Source organism: Adiantum capillus-veneris, chromosome 16, assembly GCF_014529385.1.
Source record: "Adiantum capillus-veneris isolate H3 chromosome 16, ASM1452938v2, whole genome shotgun sequence".
NCBI lineage: Eukaryota > Viridiplantae > Streptophyta > Polypodiopsida > Polypodiales > Pteridaceae > Adiantum > Adiantum capillus-veneris.
The window spans coordinates 16,293,525-16,311,164 of NC_140946.1; the positions used below are offsets into that span (position 1 = coordinate 16,293,525).

Sequence of the window (17,640 nt, forward strand, 5' to 3'; positions counted from 1 at the left end):
CGCACACACACACACACACACAGATTTTGACATTGGAAAAACAATCTCAAGTGCTCTCAAATATGTATCCATAGTCTTGAACTCAAGTGCACTCTTGAGAGTGCACATTGTGTGTGTGTGTGTGTGTGTGTGTGTGTGTGTGTGTGTGTGTGTGTGTGTGTGTGTGATGATACGCACAAGTAACGTGTGTGTGTGTGTGTGTGTGTGTGTGTGTGTGTGTGTGTGTGTGTGTGTGTGTGTGTGTGTGTGTGTGTGAGAGAGAGAGAGAGAGAGAGAGAGAAAGGTTCTACCTTTATTGGAAAATCCATAATAGAGCTTATGTAACGAGTATGTGCTACGAATTTTGAAAAAGGAAAACAAGACCGAATTTGGGCGTCTTCTCGAGGAAATTTCTAGTAAGGAAACCTTGATTGAAGCGGTCCTCTTGCTAATTATGCATGCATGCATAAAAATAGAAGTTGAAGAGTTGGGAGGTCCTCATGCAAATTGTCTGGGTCGGCGAGAGAGAGCATGCTTGCAAGAAGGAGATGGGCAATACAAGAGGGTGGGTAGCATGCTGATGAGAGGTTGACAAGGAGGGTGTAGAATTTTACCACAAAAGGTCCTTCGTCGGGACCAGCTACTCAAGTGCTTTTGGACAAAAAAGCCCTTTATTGTAGAGACGATGGCTATGCTGAGAGGGTAGAGAGGGAGGAAAAGCAAGTGAGTCCCCACATCCTCTATGCCTCCTGGCACACCACCTCTACACTCCTAGCTTGCTACCGATAGCGCTAATGCTAACAGCAGTTGTAGCTCTGCACAGTCTTTGTGGATCTTTTGCTTCAACCATAAATTAATTTTCCATTGAGTTAGCAGTGCTCGAGAGAAAAAACCTAAGTTTAGTGAACTCAAGGAATAGCTTGTGTGGCCTTGTGCTGGAAGTGGACGCAGAAAGCAAGGTGCGTGCAAAGAAGATGGGGGAGGGTGGTATAAGGTCATTTTGGGAATCTTCAAACTATTGAAATAAATTTTATTAAAGGAGACCTAAATATGTGCTACTAATTTGGATTAAGAGTTGTTATAAGGGACCTCCAAAATCTAGCCAACAAGTCTTCTTTAACTAAAGATGTGTGTGTGTGTGTGTGTGTGTGTGTGTGTGTGTGTGTGTGTGTGTGTGTGTGTGAGAGTGAGTGAGAGAGAGAAAGAGAGAGAGAAGGGGGGGGGGGGTTTGGGCTTATATGATCTTCATCAATGGCAACCCTACAATGTATGTGATGGTGTGTAAGTCCATCTTAATTCTTTTATCGTGTTGGTACTATCATCATAAGTAGATTAAGAAATGTATTAATGTAAACGATCAAAATTATATACATTAATGTAGCATCCATTGTATAATTGATATTCCATGACAAGAACATAAATCCAACATTGATCTTTTTGCGTTGTGAAGCAAAAGTTAGTTTTATGAGAATAAAGGCCATGCTTTTTTTTAAAAAAAATTAACGCAGCAACACGCAGGTCACATACTAGTTCCATTTAAGGGAGGAATGAGAGAATAAAGGAGGAGATGATGCGTTTCATAAACTTTTACACTTTTGCAAAAGTTCGCTTTTCCATGGGCCACTTAAAGAGACTTAACCTTTTCCATGGGCCACATGTGGACCACATGATAATGCAACATCAAATTTTTTAGGGTAGTTTGCAAACTCATTGCGTGAAAGCTCTATGACCAATATCATAGTGAACATTCCGGTTTTAAAGTGAACACTTTGCCCCGAAGTGGTCTACCTTAAGACTGGGGGGCAGCTCAAGAGAATTGATAAGAAAATGCAAGAGAGCAGCAGGAGTCTTAAAGTGGGGGGAAGAAGTCAGATACTTCAAGAACTCCATTTTGCATCGGTCCCCCTGGCTGTCCAAAGTTATAGATCCGCCACAAACTCCCTATTGGATTGAGACGGCCAGGAAACTGAATCATAAGGGTCTGAAGCGACTTGGGCACTTCTAGGACAATGGCAACAAGAGTTGGAAAACCATTGACCTTCTGGTTACTCAGTACCAATTCAATAGCTTGGAGGTCTTGCTTGTCCACAAAGTGATGAAGGAGCTCGACAATTTAGTGATGCCAATCTGTGATTCGGTGTTTGACTGGAATGCCTGGAAATGGCCTGGAAGCAGTCTCTTAGAAAAACCCCATCCTAAAAGCATCTATCAGACAATGATGCATAAGAAGAATTGTTCTAGCCCCCTAAACAAGCTGTGGAAAAAGCAATAGCCGGAGGAAAGGTGGGAGCAAGTATTGGAGGACATATGGAAGCCAAAGGCTCCGCAACACATAAAGGTCTTTCTATGGAAGGTAATGTGGGGTGCTCTACCAACAGGGGTGAAGATTCAGGAGAGAGGGATTGGGTCAGATCGATGCTTGGGGTGCAGGATGGCTAGAGAAGATCTGGCCCACCTATTCATGGACTGCCCAACTATTAAAGGCCTTGCAGGGAAAATATGCAAGTGGGTCCAAAGAACATGGAAAATTAGTTTTTTCAAGACTAACCTATTCCTTGGAGGCAAGAATTCAGGAAGTCTTGCCCTCCTCGTCGTCACTCAAATCGTCAGATACTGCTTCTTACATAATGTATGGCAAACAAGGAACCGCCGTGTGTTTGAAGGAGTTTCGGAGGTGGCAAGCTTCACAGAAATTACTCAAGAAAGCAAAGTGCTAATATGGACGCTCGGGCGCAAGCAACACTCAGAGGATTGGTCTAGGACTACTTGTGCCTTGTTGTCAGGAGATGGAATGCCTAGGACGGGGGAAAATATTGGCCATCGGTAAATAAAAGATCTCAAAAGGACAACTTTATGGACCCTGTGTATCGAGGAGGAGGAGGCGGGTTGGTGGGGGTGGCTGCCCTGATAGCCGATGTAATTATAGTCCCTGGATGATGTCATGGCTCAATACGAGCATGACAAGACCTTGTAAATTTTTGGGTTTTTCAATATAATTCACTCACAATTCTGAGTTTTGCTATTAAAAAAGAAAAAAGTGAACACTTTGCAGCAGTATACAAATGTTGAGCATACAGTTGTACTGATTCCAATCTATTTGACTACAATAGCAGATGGAACATGCATAGAGCATGATCAAACTACAACCCAATACCAACCATTTTGCCTTAGCATTGAGTAATCAATTTTCGTTACCCGTATCTTTGTACTTCCTACGAGAGGATAAGCCGATAGAATTGCTCGAAAAAAACCTAGGGTTAGTGTAATCCCACCTATAAATTTTAAGATTTATCTCTATTTTAAATTTGAAGGTGAGAAAACGTACAAAATGCAAAGAAATTGTGTAATTTGTTGTAAAAACATTTAGATTTACTCACTTTACCTCTAAAATTTCTCATATGTAGGTTTGCCAAGTCTTTGGAGAAAAGTTTTTTCATGCACTGTGGCCGATAGCTATGTTGAGTGTGTGCAGTGCATGCAGAGTAGAGATTTGGAAACACATTAGCCATGCTATCTGCTGTCCTGGTTATGCACACTTTTCTGCCAAAGTAAAGTGCCTAGCTAAAGACTATTCTAGCAGTGTCCCTATGGAAGACCAATCCTCTTGGTACAAAAGACCCCCCTTGTGCCTAAGGCATGCACAAATACGAGCAAGAAATTTATTGTTTCCATAGATAAGTATTAAACTTATTTTTTGTTTCAATGGAGTCAAGCTACTTCAAGAAAGTGACAACAAGGAAACAACCACATATATGCCTCTAATTGAAACCCTTTGTACTATTGAGAAAGCCCCAATTGACATGGAACCGATCCTTTTAGAGGAGCAAAGTTTCCATGAGGAGTAGGGTTTACAAGAGCACGACATGTGGGACCGATGCTTGCAAGGAAGGCAAAATTGTAGGAAAGTGGATGGGTGGCAAAATCAAAAGAGAATGTCGCTATTATATTGGTATAATATAGTGTCATTATTGACGATGTTGGTATAAAGAGATATAATACTTGTATGATACTTGCATCATTTAAGTACGTATCATACTAGTATGACATAATTATCATGCTAGTATGTCAAGATAGCACACACATATGTCAACAATATCCTAAATGCATGACATTAGTGTCATGTCGCTATAACACCAATATTATATTAATATGTTGTATTGTCATACCGGTATGACACCACCTTAAAAAATTATTGTAGTGGTCTCAATCTAGGGGGTCCACCTCCAAAAATCAACTATAGCACGTACATTCAAGAGGTATTTCTAAAATCCCTCCACACGCACTTCATCATGAATTAAATAATCCCATTTCCTTCATTAACCTGTAACTTCTTTTTCAAAATTCTAATTTTCAACCCCTTCTCTGCGTGTAATCTAATAACTCTTAGAAATAAAGAAAACTCCTCTTCATGAACTCACATGCTACCCTAACGTATTGTGATGTGAACTCCTTGGGGCTTTCAAATTAGCATCATACCAATATGAGCATCATATTGGTATGACCTATTTGGTTAGTATCATACCAATTTGGTACCCTAATACTAATAGAAGCTTTCGAAGTGATGAGTGAGCTCAAATTTATGACATGGCATGATTGAAAGGGTGACAACCCTAACGAAACCCTAGCTCAACATATGGAAAAGGCAAGAAGCTAGATACTTGGAAGGGAGTCTTTAAAGGAGGAGACAAATCAAAAAGAAAATGAGGAGTTAGTGGTGGGCTTTGTAGATGACATGGGCACATTTGTGGATGTAATAGAGACTGATTTGCTAGATTGGAGATGCATTTTATACATCTACAGATCTTGGATCTGAGACCATCTTTTCATGTTACTCTGCATCGCCAGTGGCTTGCATCAGATAATGCCAATAGAAAGGGCTTTATAAGCTTAGGTGATCAATCATGCAAAGTTGAAGGTGTGGAAGAAGTCCATTTGGCATTTCCTCATGGGTATTCATTGGTGTTGAAGGATGTTAAACATAAATCCATGTTTTTGAAGAGCTTGATCTTAAGATATCAACTGGTCTCTTTTGGTTATCACGCGTCCTTTGGTAATAAGTCTTGGAAGATCTCTCGAGACTATTTGGTTGTAGCAAAAGGTAGAGATGAAGAGTTGTCAAAAATGTGAGACTCCTGTATGCATTCATATCAATCTCTTATATAAATGCGTCCCTCATTGATTTTCTATTGAAAGTGAAAATTGTTTTGTACAAAATTGAGTGCCAAAAAGGGGATACAGCTCATAAACTTATTCAAAAAAGAAACAAAAAACATGACAAAAATTTCAATAGCAAAACAAGTGATATATGATCACAAGCCATGCTCTTGTGAAGATACGCCTAAGCAATATGTCAGTGTTAAGGCACAAACGCAAGGTGGTACAAAAATTCACTAAATGAAATTTATAGCAATTTTTATTGGCTCAACCTTAGTGTCCAGGTTGTCAAATTGCAAGAAGTGCCTGGATTTGTCAACCTAATTTATAGACATAGCTTCAAAATCCTGTATGGTTTCAACAATAGGCTACACATATATTAGATATTGATGCTAACGTTTAGTGAATGGCATATAAGTGATAAACAAAGAATATTACTAGCATGAAAACTTGCTACTGTATAATAAATGTTTCCTCCATATTGAGTAACTCAATTTGAACCTGTACCGCTTATAAAGCTTTTTTTCACCTTCAGCACTTTTAAGAACAAAGAGATACAACCTAATTTTAAAAAGGTGTGCTCATTTGTTGGACAAATGGTACGTCTAAGAAAAAGTAATCACAAAAAACATTTATTTTTTTATGTGGGCTCAAAGACCAAAGTGGAAAGAACATAAACATGTACAACAAGAAATCCATGTGTGAGATGGCTTCGAAGGCTACCACCACCACCATCATCATCATTCCAATAGAAAGTTGCCCATAATACCAAAGGTTAGTAAACCTAGGTCTCGTTTGTTGCATCAAATGCTAGTCCACGAGGGGACATGTTGTTTGATAAAGTGGACTCGATGGAGGATAATTAAGTCTCCTTGGGCTTAGTCAATCATTGATTCTATTCAATGTAACTCCACATAAAGTATGAGGGATTATGTGTGTTCTTTGTGAAACACACTCATAAGAGTAGCACTTTTCTAGCACACTAAGACACAAATTACAATTACACAATAGATACCGTAGATTTAAGAGATTGTTGAGAAAATAAGGGCCCCCTTGAAACACAAAACAATGGAAGGGAAAAGCAATGCTCATAAACAACAGGAAGCGAATCAAAATAAACAAATTCATCAATTAAGCTGCTCACAATTGGATCTTGCCTATCTTACAAATTAAGCTGTGTACAATTGGTTTGTATAATGGAAGTGATGAGGCGGGACAGAAGGCCCAAGCAAACCCAATGTATCAGCTCTATAGACAATAGGAAAATATACAATTCGGTCTCAAATTGCGTAGTCACACACACTATGGTATACAGGCTACAAAACATCAGTCAGTTTTCCAAAAAGGAGAAATGTCAGTTAGTAAAAGCATCATTAAGACCTGTTAATAGAGAGTATGACAATGCCCAACAATCAAGGATGCTGATACACACCCCGACCAGTCTTTTTTCCAAGCCACCCAGCATCTACATACTGGACTAGCAATGGACACGGTCGATATTTGGTATCTCCAAGCCCTTGATAGAGCACTCGCATGATTGACAAACAAGTATCAAGGCCAATAAAATCTGCCAATGCTAGGGGGCCCATAGGATGATTGGTGCCCAACTTCATGCCATTATCAATATCATCTGCTGTGCCAACCCCTTCCATAACTGCATAGAAAGCCTCATTGATCATGGGCATGAGAATTCGGTTTACAATGAAGCCAGGGTAGTCCTTTGAGCAACTTACAGTCTTCCCAAACCTGTTAAGAGAATAACACAAGATACGAAATTGTCTGTCAGCCTTGTTACTTGAATCTCTGAATACCACCCCCTTCCATTGATATGTGTGCGCACGGTGTTTTTCTATCTTCAAGATCACCAGTATGGATTGTGCTTATGGTGTGAATGGTGGCACAGCATTTTGCTGCCCTGGTGCTGTCCCGACTGGTAAGTCTGGGAAGTTTCAGCACATAATGTCTTGGTAGTTATGTATCGCCTGCGGCTGTAGGAGGTATTGGGCAGATTTATACATCCCAGTTCTGGAGTCATGCACCACTTCCACTTCCTATTTTCACCCTGTCTGCACATACCTTTTCACCTATGCTGATCCTTTGGTTTTTACCATCAGCTTTGTGGTTCCTATAGATCTTGAGGGGTTTTCTCACCATTGATTATAATCTTGTTATTTGGCTTTATGCTGTATCGTGATTGGCAGAGGCTGCAAATGTAATACTTGTGTAATGTCAAGGTTTCAAGCCCTCCTTGGAGAGAGAGAGAGAGAGAGAGAGAGAGAGAGAGAGAGAGAGAGATGAAATGTTATATTAAACGTCTTCAAAAGGCCAAAATGACCTATGAGACCAAACTGATACAATCCTTGTGGACTAATCCAATGTCTGGGTACAAAAATAAAATGAAGTAAAGTGAAAGACTAAAACTAGAAGACTCAAATTGTCAGCCTGAAAATCATCATCATCGTCATCCATGCACAAGGATGCCCGGCATCGGGCGTTGTCCAAGGAAGTATTGCATCGGTCGCTGAAGAGCTTCATCAATGTCCGCCTCTGTAAAAAAAACGTATTGGGCGTCTCCCATGTCTACTAAAATAGTCCTGATCCTACGGTGGAGCCCCCGTTGATGTCGTGGTCGCCCCCGTAGACATGGGCGTCTAGCTTTCCCGAGCTCAGTGCCTCTGTCCACTAATACCTCTGGTAGAAGTGGGCTCTAAAGTCTGCTGCGAAGCATGCTCATCCGGCTGCTGAGTTGTTTGTGCAGCTCTAGCAAAAACAACCCGAGGCATCTCTGATCCTGATATCTCATGACTCTAGCCAACGGTCCAAAGCCCTCTCTCAATAGACAATTAAAGAAGCCTCGTATCTTGAAGTATGCTGGACAATGACAAATATGATGTAACTCTGTCTCTGGCTCTATATGACTTCTGCTGGTACTCTCCTAAATCTTCCAGTCTCAATCTCTAGCTGATGCGATGATGTGTACATCTGACCAATAGACATAGGATAAATGAGTGTCCATATAGGCCGGTCTGATCACATATCCATCCTCTGTTAGTTGGAGGAGATGCTCTCTATAGAAAGCCATCTTCGTGCCCAGCTCTTGTACCGGCAGTATCCATGTGCTTCTTGTAGCTAGTTGAATCAAATCCTAACGTATAAGTCTAGTGGTCTCCATCCAGGGGAGGGTGCATCCAAGGAGTACTGGAATGGAGGCAATCTATCCATGCTGAAGTCGTGTGACTGAAACCATGATGTCATCTGCCCATACCAACATGCTGTGTCCCCTTGTAGCCCTAGATGTTGGGATGACTCGAGTGCTAGCCGAGCATATCTATCTCTGGGAAGGTCCCATAAATTATGCATGAAGGAAACTGATTTAGTAAGGGCCTCAACTACGAGAGGAGGGGCAACTAGCTCAGCCCAAATAATCTCATGTGGCACTGAGGCCTTAGCCCGAATCATCCGAGAGATCATAGAGACTAGAGGCCTCCCCATACATCTCTATCCATCAGTGCTACTAGATCTGCCCTCGTGGTCCACTGAGGGCCCCCAAATCTGAACCCCATAGAGCATAGCTGAAGCTACTAGAGTGTCAAAAAGCCACAGCTTTGTTCGAGGTTCTTGAAACTGAACCTGCAAACACATCTTCTCCAAACCTTCCAAGGCTACATAAGCTCTCGTCAATCTAGTCTCTGCTGCTCTCCTCAATGAAAATGCCGGGCCACTAAAGACTACCCCAAGATAGGTGTATGCTTCTGTATACTCCACTGTCTCTTTGCCATATGTAAAAGTAGGTGCTGACCTCTTGACCCACTGTGGTGTGGTGTTAAACACCATAACCTTGGTTTTCCCCAGGTTAACAGACAATCCACTATCGTGGGCAAATGTGTACAAAGCATCTAAATGACGCCGCATCCCCTCCGGGGAGTCGAAAATCAGCACAATATCATCAGCATAAATAGTGAGATCCATGCCCCTGCCAACTTTGCTCCTCTATCACCATCCCTCTCAATGTAGTCAGCAACCTCATCCACATACATGCCAAATAGTGTAGGAGATAGCGGGCAGCCCTGTTTCACCCCAATAGTGGAGTGAACCAAATCAGAAATCCCCTCTAGAGTGCGTACATGCCCCACTACTGACTTGTATAGAGCCATGATCCCCCAAATCAACTCTTTTGGAACCCATCTCTTGCAATCTGCGCATCAATCTTGCTCTGGACACCATATCGAAGGCTTTGCGGAAGTCAACAAAGAAATAATAGAGCCGTTTCCCACGTGATCTCCCCTCTTTAATAATGGCTTTGAGTGTCAGGAGTAGAGAAACTAAAACTCGCCTGTCCTGCTGCCTCTCTCTCTGCCCATCTACTCAACTGTTGCTCAAGGATGGATGCGTGCAACCGTGCCAATGTGTGTCCAATCATGATAGTGCAGTAGTTCCCAGGCTCCATAGGGTCCCCTGACTTGAAGACAGGTACAATCGTGGACAAACTCCAAGTATCAGGTAGGCCCTCACACATGGCACGGTTGAACATCACTGCTAGAAGCTCTGCAAGCAAATCTTTGGCATGTATAAAATGCTCTGCTACCATGCCATCGTGATCAAACGCTTTCCTAGTCTTCATCCTTTCAATGGCTTTCTTTACCATCTCGGCGGTAAAGAAAGCACATGTGTGTGGGCATGGCTCTGGCGGATCTCGAAGAGGTGGCTGCCCCGAGACGGTGTAGAGAGATGATGCATACTGACCCCATACCTCCGTAGAAGTGATGACCGGTGGGAGGGAGTGCTCATGGAAGAGTCGCCATGCCTCGCCTGAACGCTCTCTTCTTTCGTCGTACCAAACACCGAGAAGCAATCCCTGACTGCCTGTGAGTAATGACACCTAGAAGTACCTCCCTCTGAAGTCCGGGCTCTCATCCCTCTGCACTCCTCATTGTACCAACTATTTTGGGGTGTGCTCCCAAAACGTCGGCACTGCCCAGGCTCAGTATGGGGGTATGCCTCTACTGCTGCATCTTGGAGTGTCTCTGTCAATATATAACTGAGCTCCCCAAAAGGTCTCCCCGGAACCTCTGTGCATAAGCATTTGTAGATACCATCTATGTAGACAGAATCAGTCTTTGAAGTAAAAGTGTATCGGGTATGCATAGGTGTCTGTGCCAGTCGAGCTGTACTGAACTGGAACGAGCCGGTAAATGTGAGGAGAGCATGATCTACTGCTACCCCAATAGGCATGGGCCCGACTGTAAAGTCCTGAATAGAGGGTATGAAACTGGGCTGAGCATAATCCATTGTGCTGGCCCCATGTCTATGAGGAGAGCAAGTAAACCCACTTGAGTTGGAAATCTGTGGAGGCCATTCAAGATGGCCAGTCCTTGTGCAGTCCCCAAATTTGTCAGATATCCCCCATATCCTACGAACACCTGCCAGTCCCATATCACTGACATCCAATTCTCTCAACATTTCCTCTGAGGTATCGTAGAAAGCTGTCTGAGAGAGAGAGAGAGAGAGAGAGAGAGAGAGAGAGAGTACATTTGGATCCCCGAATGCCTACATGCGCTCTCCTCCATAATTAGATATAGAACATAGAGAAACATGAACATACCTTTCTGCAAGTGCTTTGGTTGTTTCAAAAACCGAGTCCTCTGTAGCCATACCTCGAACAACTTCCACAAGCTTCATTATTGGGGGTGGATTCATGAAATGCATACCTATCACCTTACCAAAATACACGAAAGACTAAATAGGGAAGCAAACAAGGCTTGAGAGAAGAGGACAACAGGGGTATATTCATATGCCTACCTGGTTAGGACGTCCTGTCGAATTTGCTAAACGGGTGATTGAAATGGAGCTCGTGTTTGAAGCCAATACCGCAGAAGGCTTCACAATTTTATCCAGTTGTGCAAATATGCGCCTTTTCAAGCTTTCATCTTCTGCAACTGCTTCAACTACAAAATCTACAGGCTCCAAATGTTCTAAAGAAGTGGTAGTTTTAATGAGCGCCAGGGATTTATCCATTTGCTCCTGCCAGCAGAATCATAAAATGAGAAAAACTATACAGAAGTCTCAGTGTCCCTTAAACTTAGTTGAAGAAGACCAAATGATAAAGATAAGACATTGAATTGAATTACCGAATCGAAGAGGAAATTAAAAATAATCAATTTGAGTGATAGTAGAAAACAAACACCGATGTGCATTGCTAACGCCAGCTTCATATCCCGATTTGCAGACATCTTTGACGGTATGACAGTTGCAGGATATACTATCAAGGCTACTTGATGCGGAAATCCATGTTGAGTGTGACACGTGGATTAAGGCAAAAGGTATTGAGGGATTGCGCGTAAAGGCATCGAGGGTACCTTGAAAAGAGTGGAAAAGTATTTCTACTGGCCTCAGTTCAAGGAGGACGTGGATGAGTGTGCGCGCTCTTGTTTGGTGTGTAAGAAGGTAGAGTTTGACAGGCACAAATCGGCAGAACTCCAACAACCTTACCTATTCCAGGTCGCCCTTGGGAAAGTATAGCAATGGACTTCGCTTTTTATCTTTTGAAGACTTGGAGTGGGCATCATGGTATTTGGACGATAATCGAAAGATTGAGCACTTCGTACCGGGTGAAAAAGACAGAGAAAGCCGACCAATTGGCTAAGCTGTTTATCTCACATATTTTCAGATTACATGGCATGTGTAACGGGAGGGCACCATGTGCCCACTGAAAAGAACAGACTGGAACAATCTTTTAGCACTTGAAACAACTTGAACAGAAAGAGAGAGAGAGAGAGAGAGAGAGAGAGAGAGTCCACACGAGAGACACGGAGTGGCGAAGTTCCACTCCCAAAGTGCACGGGCTCCCAAACCCTGGCACCCCTTTTGGTATTTCTTTATATTGCTTCAATTGGTTACAGAATCTTGGGCTCTGCTCTGCTTCTCCGCAAGGTAGAGTGCTAGAGAGTGCCCATGCTACATATTTAAAGGCCCTCGGCCTCCCACAAGCATCTCACATGAAAAGCAGTGCATCCAAAAGCACCAGATCAGCAGGTTGTTCCACAATTTGCGGGATCCATACAGTAGTGCTACATCATCAGGCTCCACGAATTGCGGGCTGGCCTGCCATTCATTATCCCTTACACAAATCTGGGGGTTTCTTCTTGTCTTTTGGGATTTTAGGCCCCTCAGCCAAGATCTACAAGTTGGTCAAGGTTAGGTTTTTTAGGTTCTAAGCCCCTTTGTTTTCAGGTTCGGTTTTAGGCCCCTTGGTCGTCTTTAGAAAGTCGGCTAGGGTTAGAATTCTAGAGTCCTGACACGCGCAGGCACCCAACCCCCAAACCCCCCCCCCCCCAAATACCACTGGCTGGAGTGTCAACCATTGAAGACGAAGGAGGTTAGTATTAGCCAACTTGCAGATCCCGGTCGCGGGGCCTAAAAACCAAGAAGCAACAGAAGGAGTCCAACTTACTGAAGACGACCAAAGGGCCTAAAACCCAAAGGATTAAAAATCCTAAGCCTACCAACTTGCAGATTAGTGCACGAGGAGCCTAAACCCTAAAAGATCCAGAGTCCAGATTTGTGTGGAGATGATGATGTGGCATGTTGTACGGATCAGCCCGCGAATTGCAGAGGCACATGATAGCGTGGCAGCCCTGTACAGACAGCCTTTTGGGTACATGCTTTTGGACCTGAAGCTTTTAGAAGAATTGCCTTCCATGTAACTCCTTTTGGAAGAGGCCAAGGGTCTTCAAATATGTGTGTAGGGCTCTCAATCTGGCATTCCACCTTGCGAGGAAGCGGAGAAGAGTCCCACAGCTTGTGTCTTCTTGGAGCAATATAAAGAGAGGGGCACGGCGCTAGGGTTTGGGGCCAGGGCCGTCTTGGAGTGGAACTCCACCACTCCGTGTCTCTCAGCTGGACTCTCTCTCTCTCTCTCTCTCTCTCTCTCTCTCTGCCGCCCTGCTGCCCCTGCACCCTCGCCCTGCCGCCCGGATGCCCCTGCCCCTCGCGCTCCCCTGCTGCTGCGCGCTACCTGCCCTTCTCTCCATCACGCTGTCCCCCCTGCTCCATCTCTCTCCATCGCCCCCCCCCCCCTTTTTTTGTCTATCGCGGGTTAATCCCCCTCCTGTCTATCGCGCGTCCCCCCCCCCCCCCCCCCCCCCCCCTTTTTTTTTTTTTGTCTATCACTGATTATTTTAGCCTTTGAGCTTTTTATTTATTTATTGTCTGTTCACTGTTTAGTTTTAGTCTATCGCCCACCCCCACCCCCCCCACTGCTTCTCTCTCTCTCTCTCTCCCCCCCCTACCCACATGCTGTCCCCCCCCCCCCCCCCGTGCTCTCTCTCTCTCTCTCTCTCTCTCTCTCTCTCTCTCTCTCTCTCTCTCTCTCTCTCTCGGGACTGTAGCAACAAGCCCAGCCTCCCTCGCGGGACTGTAGCAGCAGCCCAGCCTCCCTCTGTTCGCGTGGCACCACAGCAGGAGCATCGACAGGACTTTAATTCCTCTCTCTGTGCAGCAGCGCGCCCATCTTTGAACACATGGCGGACTGCAATGACTGAGGACGTATAGCCCAGCAGGTCAGCACACCATGGCCACATGAATGACACTGTGAACCTGCGAATTTCAAGAAGCGGCCTCTCTGTCAGGTCCTCACCTACACGCACCATGGGACCCAAACCAATACAGCAAACAACCCCCCCGAAACCGGACATCATGGAAGGGAATACGCCACCATGCTCATTACGAGACATATGGGGACTCATCTCCTCGATGCACACCACCATCATGAAGCAGAGCGATGAAATCAAAGACCTAGCTCTAAAAAACCAAGAATTGGAACACAAGCTCCAAATGCAAGACCTACGAGTCCGTCACCAAGAGGAGAAGATGCAGGAGCTCCAGAGTGCTCTTGATAAGCACACAGCTACACTGCAAGACACGCTAGCCACACATGATGAAAAGATTACGCAAATGAATGTATCTGAAAATGTGGGCTCTTGGAAAGATGCATTGACAAACACACCAATGCCTCAGACTTCCTCAATGAACAGAGACATGTATGCTAATGAGGATGACAAAGAATACACCGAACAAGAGAAAAGAAAAATGAACATCATGATACGGGGCATCCCCGAATCCGACAACGAGAAGGTCATTACCTTGAACACCGACATCACGGAAATGATCTCCGTTAACTTCGGAATGCATGATGTGGTGGTATATGGTGCACATCGAGTAGGCAAGAAGAAACCAAAAGCAAATCGGGCAATCGTATGCACACTTCTGGATGCCCGCAAGAGGGCTATTATCCTCGAAAATGCCCGCATCTACTTAAAGGATAGCGCACTATACATCAGTGAAGATCGAACGCCAAGCCAACAAAAGACCAGACGTGAAGCATACGAAGCTCGCATGAACAAAAAAACAGCCCAAGCGGACACAAAAGGGGAAGCAAAAGAAGAAACAAAATGACAATGCGAGACCCATGGGTTCACGGAACTACACGTGACAAGTTGGAATTGCAGAGGCTTCCCGTGGCATGAGGGAGAAGGATTAACGGAAGTCCTACCACAAGCCGATATTCTCTTTTTATTGAAAACATGGGAACACGATGCATGTAGAATACCACACATTGAAGGATATGTCACACACTCCCTATGGATGCCATGTACAAAAATGAGGGGACAATGAGGAGTCGCAGTGATATACCGAGAGGAACTCAGAAAAATGATCACAATTTGCAAGACAGATGCTCATAACCGGTACATATGGATCAAGTTTGACACAAAACCTAAACCTATGTTCATTGCCGGGTGCTACATCCCCCATAGAGAGTCACCATTCTATGGTGCCTTCAATGTAGAGAAGAATTACCCTTTCGAGGATCTGTATGCCGATATCCATGCCTATGCACAAGAAGGGATGATTATGCTTATTGGGGACATGAATGCTCGCATAGCACATGCGCAAATGCAAATGGTGGATCTCATGACACCTCCAATGCTTGAACATAATGAGATACTAGATCCCACATGGGAGAGATGTTCGAAAGATCTCATTACAAACCCGCAAGGTATTGCATTGCTCAGTATGATGACATCCTTACAACTGATCGCCGTCAATGGAACAAGTAAGTTTGAAAAATCGGGAGAATGCACATGCTACACGGCCAACAAAGGCATGAGTGTTATTGATTATGTATTGATTGCATATGAGGCATCCCATATTGTAAGTAATTTTACAATTGGGAAAAGGTCACCCAATTCGGACCAGACCCCAATCCATGTATGGCTACAAGTTCCCACTCAAAAAGCACAAAACAGCCCCATGCCCGATCATGGACATACAAAATGCAAGTGGACAAGAAAAGAATGTATGCAGAACATCTAGACAATGCACTTGCTCATGTACCCATGCCATCACACATTTAAGAAACATGGCCAATTTTCAAACAAGCTCTATGTGATGCCGTGGAACAAACAATGGGAAAAACGCATCGGCAAGGAAATCATGTTAAAGGGCTACCGCATAACCCATGGTTTGATGAAGAGTGCAAGTATGTCAAAAAACAATTGCGGGCACTGTCAACGACGAACACGGAATGGGAAACTCTATCAAAAGACTACACAAATCTCAAGAGGCGGAAAAGAAGAAACTATGAGCTATGCACGGAGACACAAGCCATATCCAACTTCAAGAAAAATTCCAAAAAGGAATGGCTGAAAATAAAAGGACGGAGACATGACATTATGGGGGACATAAGCTCAAATGACATGTACATGTATATGGAACAACTATATGTGCATAATAATGCGGAAGAAATGCCACACATGCAAACCGATCTCCATGCCCAAGACCACTTTGATTCCAAAACGGTTAAAAAAGGCATACAGAAACTTGCAAATGGGAAAGCTCCGGACATACTACACTTGAACTCAAAAATGCTTAAAGGGTCAGGCATGAGAGCCAGAGAGTGGATACATAGAATGCTAAACCAAGCCATTGTTCAAGGGCTACCCGAGGATTGGCAAAAGAACTCGATCAAAGCACTTTACAAAAAAGGGGATGTAAATCAGCCTACCAACTACCGTACCATTATGGTAGGATCTTGCATGGCAAAGCTTTTGGGAAGCATCTTAGAACAAAGCATAAGCACATGGGCAAAGACAAATGGAAAACGAGCAAAAGAACAAGCAGGTTTTCGACCAAAACATAGCACCATTGATCACCTTGTTTCACTCAGGGTATTAATGGAAGAGAGTCAGCTAAAGGGAAAAACATTATATTGTTGCTTTGTAGATTTCACTAAAGCCTTTGACCCGGTCCCGAGAATGGGTATATGGAAAAGGATGGAATGCATAAAAGTACCGATGCATCTCAGGAGTGCGGTAGCACGTCTCTATGACAGAGTCATATGTCAACTAAAAACGCACGAAGGGCTGTCCAAAGCTTTCTCGAGCAACATGGGGGTCAAACAAGGATGCCCTCTCTACCCTACTCTTTTTGGATTGTGCATTGATCAAATAGAAAGCTTCCTCCTCAACTAGAAGGGGACGAACCAGCCATCGGGATGCTTACACTTCTCATGCTCATCTATGCAGACGATGTGGCTCTTTTCGCCCATGACATTACAGCTCTAAAGAAATTGGTCGATGCGTTACATGCTTTTTGTGAAAAGGAGGGTCTATCAATCAATGTAGACAAAACAAAGTTCATGATTGTAAAGACTCGTAAGATGGATATCCACGCCCCCCTCATGTATCAAGGGAAACAAATTCACCTCTACAAGAATACTGTTTATCTAAACAGGATTCTACTGTGCAATGAACCATGTTGCAGTCGGATACAAGCTTATGAAAGAAAATTTGGAATTTGTTACGGATAATCAACCGACTAATATCCAGAACCCTCACCAACCACGTACCGATTCTCGGGATTCTCGCAACAATTTGACTCAATCTGCAAGACCTCGTTTGACACTTTGCCGACAAGAAACTCTACTGCAAAGGTAGATGCTTTGAATGTTTCCAAACATGACACACCTCTTGTTGCTAAATTGGCTTCTCTCTCTCTCTCTCTCTCTCTCTCTCTCTCTCTCTCTCTCTCTCTCTCTCTCTCTCTCTCTCTCTCTCTCTCTCTCTCTCGCGCGCGTGCGCAGTTCAGTCTGCGATGGTTGCGCGCGATGAGCATTGAGCAGCCTGTGTTAGCGATGGGCAGCGAGCAGTGTCTTTCTCTCATCCTCTCGTCCACGAAGTGAAAGGCCTCCCACGTTGTGCACCTCCCTCTCACGCCCCCCCCTCTTCAGCCCCTCCCCTCGCGCAGCAATACAACCATTAAAGTTCACGCTACTGCTATGTTTTGCCAGGCTGCGTCTCTCTCTTGGGTCATGATCTTTATTGCCTCGAGGCTCAATCTGTTTTGCCACTGCACTCCTGCATGGTTGCGCACAATGAGCATTGAACACATTACACTCCACACATGATAATCTCTCGGCCCAAGGCACAAATCAAGAAGTCGCTTGCTCAA

The 17,640-nt window shown here is 44.0% G+C and overlaps 1 protein-coding gene across 1 annotated transcript in view; it reads right to left on the reverse strand.

Moving 5' to 3' along the window:
• Window positions 1-6,236: 6,236 nt before the first annotated feature.
• Window positions 6,237-17,640, reverse strand: part of LOC147438614 (3-hydroxyacyl-CoA dehydrogenase family protein) — a 47,810-nt gene continuing 36,406 nt past the window's right edge. The window contains exons 2-4 of the mRNA XM_086484663.1: window positions 10,933-11,154; window positions 10,736-10,848; window positions 6,237-6,879 (exon numbers count right to left, since the gene is read on the reverse strand). Of these exons, the coding sequence (XP_086340789.1) occupies window positions 6,546-6,879; window positions 10,736-10,848; window positions 10,933-11,154 (669 nt within the window). The 3' untranslated portion in view covers window positions 6,237-6,545. The remainder of the gene's footprint in view (window positions 6,880-10,735; window positions 10,849-10,932; window positions 11,155-17,640) is intronic.